This window comes from Helianthus annuus, chromosome 10, assembly GCF_002127325.2.
Source record: "Helianthus annuus cultivar XRQ/B chromosome 10, HanXRQr2.0-SUNRISE, whole genome shotgun sequence".
In the NCBI taxonomy this organism is placed as follows: Eukaryota; Viridiplantae; Streptophyta; class Magnoliopsida; order Asterales; family Asteraceae; genus Helianthus; species Helianthus annuus.
Window position 1 is genome coordinate 135,300,104 of NC_035442.2, and position 9,962 is coordinate 135,310,065.

The 9,962-nt window shown below is 34.7% G+C and overlaps 1 protein-coding gene across 1 annotated transcript; it reads right to left on the reverse strand.

Moving 5' to 3' along the window:
• Window positions 1-1,160: 1,160 nt before the first annotated feature.
• LOC110885644 (presequence protease 1, chloroplastic/mitochondrial) lies at window positions 1,161-9,405 on the reverse strand. Its single transcript, XM_022133347.2, has 19 exons — window positions 8,945-9,405; window positions 7,970-8,153; window positions 6,893-7,067; window positions 6,671-6,803; window positions 6,413-6,483; window positions 6,222-6,305; window positions 5,996-6,086; window positions 4,860-5,380; window positions 4,605-4,769; window positions 4,313-4,531; window positions 4,014-4,141; window positions 3,650-3,839; window positions 3,459-3,542; window positions 2,707-2,804; window positions 2,360-2,624; window positions 2,113-2,275; window positions 1,869-2,049; window positions 1,702-1,773; window positions 1,161-1,602 (listed from the first exon to the last, which is right to left on the reverse strand). The coding sequence occupies exons 1-19, from the start codon at window positions 9,252-9,254 to the stop codon at window positions 1,461-1,463; spliced, it is 3,276 nt and encodes a 1,091-aa protein (XP_021989039.1). The 5' UTR covers window positions 9,255-9,405; the 3' UTR covers window positions 1,161-1,460.
• Window positions 9,406-9,962: the final 557 nt, after the last annotated feature.

Sequence of the window (9,962 nt, forward strand, 5' to 3'; positions counted from 1 at the left end):
TGAGGAAGTTTGTTGGAGGGAATCTTGCATGTGGGTTGTGCATGATTACCACATATATTTATGGAAATAAAGTAATGGGGCTACATATAACTATAAGTGCATAGGATTCCTCACAACAATGAGATTGATGATTATGACCACGACTTTAAGCTTAATTATAACCCTTTTTAAACCACCAAACTACCCTCTTTTTGTTTAAAGTTTTCCCTGATTCATGAAACTACCCCTAAAATCAACGCCAACCCTACCTATCATTTTCCTTTTAAATTTGTTCACTTGTACAGTACAGTACAACTATAAGATGCAGGTAATAGTGATGTAGGCTTATAGCTAACTCACAAGCCTATTAATGAGTCTTTAACGAGTTATAACTGTATTAAAGAACAAACAGCCCCATCCTTTTATAGAACATGGCCAACTAAATATGACAAAAAAAGAACATGTCCATTTTTTAAAAATTAAAATAACTTATTTTATAAAGTACTTCATAGATAACCAAATATGACCCGTTACAAAAAATAAAAAATCATGTTATAAAGATCAAGGAAAATCATGTCAATGGTCGTTTTGATCAATTTTTTTATACAAAAAAATCATTCAATGGATCTTTGTACAAACATAATCATATGACCGAATTCTGTGTACCCACAACTCTTTACCTTGAGCCAGCCATCCCATGGTTTAACGATAAAGGACAGCGTAAACGAATGATGGAAATGGCACATCCGCAGACTTTCGCCAATGGAAAGGTGACACGTGTTAACGCAATTGAAGTTATCAAAGGTTTTTAGGTACAAACTAGAGAGAAGACAGTTCGGCCAACGGCGAGATGACATGTTACAAAGCAAATGGCGGTATACATGTGGCATGTTTTGATTGGGTTATGTTTATATGTAATCATTTGTAATGATTATATAATTGTATTTTTTATATATCTGGTGAAATGAATTCAAAATATACTAAAAATATAGGGCATCCTAGTATTTTTGTTGCTCAGCATTGTCAGATTCAAATGAATTTTAAATTTGTCACTACAAGCTTTATGTACTTATACAGTACAATCACAAGATGCAGATTGGAAAGGGATGTAGCAGGCTTAAAGTGTAGATGTACTTGTAAGTATTCAGTTCTGTAATAAGATACACAGGTAACTAGTAAACTGGCATTGGAAAGGTGGGTATATTAATAATAATAAGATAAGGGATGGACCAGAAAGTACAAATGTAGTTGAGTTTAGCCAGTTACAAACAAGGGGACTGCTTGTGTTGACCCAATTAAGTAATTTGAAAACAAGGTATTACATAAGATAGCTACCTTTGCCTCATGTTTGATCATTATCACCTCCCCCACACTACCTACTTATGCTACCCACAACTAAAGGATGTTATATTCCTTCTCAAAATAAAACAATTTTTTTTTTACTGAAATTCAAATCAAAAATTGTAAATTTTGTTTATCTTTTAGAGGACCTTTTTGACTTGAAAGAAGTCGGATCGCTCCTTGTTTGCAGCCTCGACGTCATCGGGGGATGCAACAGCTACCACAACACCTTTATCTTTGATAGCATCGATTGCATTTGCAAATTCCTTGAAGTCATTCAAGCTTTCAAAAATAAAAAATGGAAAGTAAAAAAGATGAGTATGGCCTACAACATGCAACTGTCTGAAGTTTAGAAATGAAAGTTAATATGAAGTGTTGTACCTTGTTGATAGAATCTCCTCGCGTCTTACTTGTCTTTCTTCTTCTGTAATTTCCAGCAAGTATCGTAGTAAGCTGTAAAAACATTTTTATCGTAATTAAGTTAGGTTTTGTAATAACATTTGACGCAAAAAAATTATAATGAAAATGAATAAACGCGAGTTACTTACCTGCTATATCCTTTGGCGTCGGGTAATTGGTATGAATCCACATCACCAATGGTCCCAATAATTGCTTTTGTAAGAGTATCATTATCCATTTCCATCTGACGTAAGAAATCACCGGTTCCATCATAAATATCCAGCGTCTTTAGCAAGTTAGGATCGCGATAAGATAAGAATGAAAATACTCCTGTTTACAAAAAAATGGTTAAAAAAGTTGAATCCACATAACAGAATTTTACTTGATTTTTACCTGAATGTGTATCGAAATCACAGAAGCCTCCATAAGCCCCGCCACTAACTCGAACACGGTCCCACAACCAAGTATTACTTATGTGTTTCGATATAACATATGCACTCCCCTTAAGTTGATAGCCAATGTCATACAGATTTGCAGCTTTGCCAACATAATTAACCTGTAATCATGACTTTATATTAATTATTCAATTCAATAATGAGACAATTCGTAGGGGAATTGATTTTTCAAAGTATGAATTAACCTGAGTAGGTATCACGATTGCTTCATTTATCGACGAAATTCGTGCATTCCAAGAAGCTGGTGTGACGAGAGAAGTACTTGGAAGCAGATCGAGAAATTTCCCGACGGTTTTTTCTGAGTTTGTAAGGTTTTTCCCATCGGATGTGAGATTCACAAGACAGCCTTTCTTTGAGAGAATCGTTTTGCGGATCTCTTCGAGAGATGCGGAAATTCCGCTCCAGTCTTGTTCGACTTTCTCTTCAAGATCTTTCAAAAATTCCAGATAACTACAAGTATGTTGAATGTTAATTAAGCAAATTAGATAGTTAAAGTGATGCAAAAATAAAGTTAAAAATATTAAAATTCAACCTGATACCACCCATTTGTTCACTGATCCACCCTGCACTGTTTAACTTTGCATCCATTCTTGCAGCTGCAACACCATGACCACTGCCCCTTAATCGGTTCTACAGATATAAAATTTTACAAGATTAGACCACACTAGCTTACAAGCCCGTGTATTACACAGGTTAAACATCGAGAAAAAAATTTGATTGAATATTATTTTAATTTATAGGTGTTACAAACCCATATATTACACGGGTTGAATATCGAAAAAATGTAAATCATAAACTTCTATATAATCCTTATCACAAGGTTATAGAATGTAACAATATTATAATCTTATACATTCAGAATTCATGAATTTTATCACACGAGTTGAGGAAATATAAACTATAATCTTACAAAAATGTGTAACACGATTAATAAATGTAATAATATTATAATCTTATCAAACGGTTGAATATGGTGTATTGTTGATGGGTATATCAATTGTTTCATAAAATTAAGATATTATTCAAATTTTCCGTGTGATAAATTGAATTGCTTTTTGTTTATAAGATTTGTGCAGAGATAAGGATTAAAACACTTAGGAATTATTTATTATAATAAGGATAAGGATTTAAAAATAATTTTAAACAAAATATAAGTAAAACACGTGAGGTTGAAGGAAAGAGTGCCACATGACATTAATTAGAATTGTTTATTAGAATTTAGACTTGTAGGAATAGCCATTGTGTATAAACTGACAATTGAAATGTCCAGACTCTTATTAATACCTCCATTCTAGCTTTGCTTTGGGAGACAAACTGCTTAAAGCGCTTTTGATCTGCAAACTGGACTTCTTGAAGAATACAGTTGACCTAAAATAGTAAAGTTATAACTTATAAGCTTATCTGAGAGAATATTTTATGATAAAATAAAAAATGCACACTGCAAAACTATAAATTTAGATACATCAGTGACATACCAGGTTAAAAAGATCTTCAGTGCGTGATGACATGGCTTTGCCTCGAACAATGATATGACTGATAGGAGCATCTGACCCTCGCTTTGATGAAGTGAAAGGGAATACGGATATTCCACCTGTCTTCCTTCCGATTAACTGGTTAAGCTGCACAAAGTCTAAGTCTTTTGTACCCATCTCCAGCAATGATTGACTGTTAACAAATATGGTGTAGCATACTAACATGAGTATATACATACGTGTAAGTTCGTGTCAATAGATTAGGTTGTACTACTACTCAGGGACGATCTTTTAAGTAACAGCTATCAGTATTAGTATGTGAAAGCAAACTTGAGTTATAAACCCTTCTGTTTTAGCAGCATCTTACCAAAAGAGTGGAACCAGAGGAAGGAGTTCCTGCTTCAGTGAACTCATATCAAATACTATTTCAGTGTAAAGGACATCATTTGTAAACAGATCATGCTTCAAGACTTTTACTCCATTGATATCTCCAACCTACATACAATCGTCAAAGACTTCAAATCATCAAGTCATAACGTCGAAATATACTGCTCTTGAAACGGCAAATTGCATAAAAAGGTTGCCAACTTTGGTCATATTTCTATTTTACGTACCTAACTCTTCTATAACATAAAAAATCATCAAAGTTTCAGAAGATAAAGTTACCTCAATGGGTATTTGAATAGGTTTTTTGGGAATGTCTTGCAGGGAGAGGCTTGGAACAGCTTTCAGAGCTTCTGGAGAGTCAGGAGTTTCTTGCTTCAATTTTAGCTCATGTGTCATACGGGCCAGCTCAGCAAGATCTTCCTCAGTCATACTTCTTTTAAGTTTCTCTAAATTTTCTCTCTCTACCGCTTCGTCTTGAGATGCTTTCTCTGGATCAGGCTGTTGAACAGTACATATATATCAATACCTTTAAAAAGGAACAAACATAAAAATAGAAAAAAAATAACAGTACCTGCATTTCAATCGTTACACGGTGAGGATTCTTTAAAATATATTTCTCTATCAATGGAGCAAATACTGCTTTTGATCCTTCCTTTTCCATTCTAGCTTTCAATGCTGCTAGAGGCTCCTGGTATTTCAATGGTTCAAATGGATCCATATCATAAATCCACTTCCCCTGTAAACAAATAAAAAAAAAAAAAACATTCACAGATGAGACTCGTGTTACATAAACAGCTAAAAGTAGTCTTAATAAAGCTCAACTTACAACAGCACGAAGCATCAAGGCAAGGCCACGAGGAAATGATCCAGTGTTATTTTCTCTAAGAGAAAACTCAATTGTGTTCATGGAAGCTTCCACCGCCTCCATGTTGAAACCCTCGTTTGCAAGCTTTTCAAGTGTGTCCATGATCAAACTTTCGACTATTTGAATGTTTTCTTCGGAAACACCCTTTAATCCGATGCTAAACTGAGGTTGAAGAAGCTCATCTTCCATTCCACCGCCAACAATCGCATCTCCCAAACCACTTTCGAGCAAAATTTTCCTTAGCGGAGATGCGGGAGTTCCTAACAATAGATGATCAAGAAATCCGAGTGCAAGTTCGGTTTCGGTATCCAAAGGCTCATCAGAAAGCAACCAGTTAAGGCAGACCATGTGGTTTTTCTTCAAATCACCACCTTCAGCAGCTGGATACTTCTCAACAACTCTAACTGGCTTTGAAAACAGTTTTTGTGTTTCGATTTTTGATTCATTGCGTGCTGGACTTGCATCAAACATATCCAGATATTCTGTTTGGAGACAGGGTTATTAGTTAACCAAAATAAGGATTTGTTATTGGATTAATTTCACATATACCCTTACAAACTTGAAAATTTCATATATACCCAACCAAAACTAAAAATATCATATATTCCCTTACAAAATAGTTAAAATATCAAATATACCCAATTTATTAAAAACAATCTAATAAATAATCATTTTACCTTTATTTTTTTAACTTCAAGTTTTCATATATGCTCATATTTTAATTTATATTTTTTTATACACATTTTAAACTTAAATTTATTTTTACCCATTTTTATCTTTTATTTTTTTCCCATAAACAATAGTATTCTCCATATATAATATTTAAGCTAAATATATTAAGCTAGAAATGAGTAAATATAATATTTGAAGTTAAAGGTCATATATGAGATTTCAAAATTTTATAAAGGGGTAAAATTGTCATTTGTGAAATTGTTTTTAATGAATTGGGCATATATGATATTTCAACTATTTTGTAAGGGTATATATGATATTTTATAATTTTGCATGGGTATATATGATATTTTGCAAGTTTGTAGGGGTATATATGAAATTGCCCCATTGTTTCCACATAACTAATTCATGAGAAAAAGTTGTACCACTTAAGATACGCAGGCGCTCGTTTGCATCATCGTCTCCATAAAACCAAATTCTGGCATTGCTTGGATGATAATACTTGCGGTGAAAATCCTGTTTATTTTATATTTTAGCGAAAAGGAAGTACTCAATGTGATGGTAATTGACAGATATACTATCAATAACAAAATGCTAGAAAAAGACCCTCCAAAAAAAAGTTCATAAAAGCAGCGAGATTCGAAAACATACCTTGAACTCTTCAAATGTGAGTTTGGGTATAACAGTGGGATCACCTCCACTGTCAACGCCATAAGCATTGTCTGGAAAAACAGCCTGCATAAAGTTTATGTGGCATCAGCCAAGATATTTGGCATGTAAATACTTTAGAAGAAAATGAAACAACTGTTTAGCAAATGGCTTCCGCTAAATAACAGATTTACCTGCTGAGATGTCCGGCCTAATATGTTATCAGGCTGGGAGTAAACACCTTTCATCTCATTGAATACAACACCTGAAAGTGGCATTATAAAACATTAAGGCCACAGATATGCTGATATGCATGCCATTTTCAGAATTATAAGATTCATATTAGCATGCTCAAGATAGTAACATATATAGCCCTACAAATATATATAGGAAACATGAAGAATCTATACATTACAAAATTTGTTAACATAAATAAGGAAAATCATATTGACCTTTATAAGTTATTTCTTCTTCAGGGTTGTTCAGCTCATAATGCCAACCCTCTTGTTGAAAAGTCTGAATGTCCTCCACACATTTGGGAAAGAAAACAGCATCCAGATATACATCTACCAAGTTATAAAAATCCTACACAATAACAAAAATACTTTATGAAACCAGATATAGTAGAACATAAACTGTGCCTAATTCCAATAACTTAGACACATTATTTTAACCTTTGTGTTTGTAGATGCAACAGGATAGCATGTCCTATCAGGATATGTGAATGCATTAAGAAAAGTATGCAAACTCCCCTTCAGTAGTTCAACAAATGGTTCTTTTAAAGGGTACTTTCTTGAACCACATAGGACACTGTGTTCCAATATATGAGGAATTCCAGTTGAATCTTTCCTGCAGTCGGATAAAGTGAGTCAAGTGACAATTAGTATAAAGTGGTGCAATGTCCTTGAGTTTATGAATCATACATTGCAACAACATATCAACTTATTATTTATTAAACTAATGCATAATGTACTCTAGTTTCGAAACAGATAAAATATCTACACAACTGCCCTATGACCTGTGTTGCAACATACCATCCAGTCCTAATGTATGAGACACATTTAAGAAGAATGCTACCATCCCCAACAAACCAAACCGTAATTTTTGCTCTTTGGCTGCCGCGTATATACTTAATAAAATTTTGTATAATCTAAGATTAGAACTAATTATGCATAACGGTCTACTCATAGTTGTTAAAAGCCATCGCCTCTTGCGCCTAGGCCCAATTTCCTAGCAAGGCGAGGCAATTGCGCCTTAAGTTGAGGCAATTGCGCTTTAATTCTCCAGGTGATGGTTCATACGCATATTCCAGCGAGATTCCTAGATTCAAATCAGTTTCCGGCCAAATTCTTTAAATTATGGCAAGATTCCAACGAGATTTCTACTTTTATCTAACGAAAACTATTTTTCTACACTAATAAACTAGCATTTATAACTTTTGGTACTAAATAGACGATATAAAATGTTATATAATAGCTTTAGTTTTATTTTATTTGAAGAATAGTATTAATTTTCTATTATATAAAAATATTTTGAGTTTTTTTTTGTTGTGCGCTTTTCTTTTCTCAGGCCCGCGCTTTTTTTGCGCCTTGCGCCTAGGCCACAGGCGAGACCTATGCGCCTTGAGTGCACCTAACGCCTTCAATAACTATGGGTCTACTACATTATGAAATATTCAGCTGCTTCAATTAACAATGCATACACGCATAAACAAATAAACAACAGTTTCCAGATTCTGAAAAGAAACTTACGGAGGAGTTCTGAATACTACACCAAAGACCTTGTTCTCGTCGTCATTTAACACAGACATAACTTCACAACCAGTCTTCTTATGCTTATACAAAATAGCTGTCGACTTACACTCGGCAATAAACTGCTCTGATACCTTCTCAAATCCAAGCTTCTCAGCAACATCTTCGTGAGAACCAGTAGCATCTACAAACAAGCAATAAACCCTAATATTCACCTCAACAGTTCAAATAAGCACCTAGAGCAACCTAATCCCGCAAATTAATCAATAAACATCATACTCCCTCCGCGATAAATAAAAACCTAAAACCTCATTTCCAAATTCAAACATGACGAATATCAACTAAAAAAACATTTCTACATAAATTAACAATCAGAAACAACTAATACAGGCGTAATATTCGCAACAAACTTTACTTCAACATTCAATTACAAAACTACTGAAACGAAAAGGAACATGAGATGATAAGCAAGCAATAAACCCTAATATTCACCTCAACAGTAAAAATAAACACCTAGAACAACCTACCTAATCCAGCAAAATTAATCGATAAACATCATACTCCCTCCGTAACCATAAATAAAAACCTAAAACTTCATTTCCAAAATCAAAATTACAAACATCAACTAACAAAACATTTCTACATCAATCAAACAGTCAGAAACAGCTAACACTGGTATAAGATTCACAACAAACTCTACATCGATATTCAATTACAAAACTATTGAAACAAAAGGAAGCATGAGATCCTAAGCAAGCAATAAACCCTAATATACACCTCAACAGTAAAACAAGCACCTATAACAACCTAATCCATCAAATTAATCAATAAACAACCTCCGTAAGGATTAATAAAACCTAAAACTTCATTTTCATATTCAAACATCACAAATATCAACTAACAAAACATTTTTAAATCAATTTATCGATATTCAATTACAAAACTATTGAAACGAAAACGAGCATGAAATAGTACCTGGAGAGAATTGCGGAGATGAAGTAGCGATGGCTCTAGGTGTAACAACAGGCGAGAAGCGAGTACCGAAGTGGAGGCGCGACGGTAGGGCGGTGGAGATGTGGCGGAGATGGTGGCGGAGAGGAGAACGACGGTGGAAATTGGGGATAAGGCGGTGGCGAGTGGAGGATAAACGGTGAGAAGAGCTCGAGAAGGTTCGAATACAGGCACGTGAAGATAGAGAACGGAGAAGAACGGCTCGCTCCATTGTTAATGGAGGTGTGGTGGATAAGTGTGAGGTGGTTACACAGGGCAGATTGTTGTAGCTCATATGGTGGTCTGTGGTGGCTTGGAGAAAACGTTTTCAGGATTTTTGATTTTGTGGTTTCTTTTTTTCTTTTTTTTATGGTTTGGGTGGAGTCCGAACCAAAATATCATTCAGTTTTATTATTTTTGAACGGTCAAACGTAACCCAATTTATTACCACAAAACTGACCTCTTAGCGAAAGCCAAAACATATAGTCCAGCATACAGCAAAATACAAAACTTATACATGGTTACTACAAAAGTTGCACCATTCCTCCCGAGCAGGGGCGGACCTACCTACGCCCGTGGGTAGGCGGTCAATACTCGAGGCAGTAGTTTCCGTCATCTTAAATTTGTTGAGAATATCATTGACGTACTTGGTCTGATGAATAATGATATCGTTAGGTAACTGGTCCACCTGCAACCCTAAGAAAAATTTCATCTCCACCATTGAACTCATTTTAAACTTTTAACGTATCATGGCTTCAAACTTTTTACACAACTTGTCGTTCGTCGACCCAAATATTATATTATCCACATATATTTGTACGATCAGAAGATGCCCATTGGTTTCTCGTGTTAAGAGTCTGCAATCCACCGTTCTTCTGATGAAGTTATTATCTAGCAAATACTGAGATAATGTTTCATACCGTGCTCGTGGGGCATGGTGTAACCCATATAACGCCTTGTTAAGCAGATACACTTTATCTTTATCTAATGGATCCACAAACCA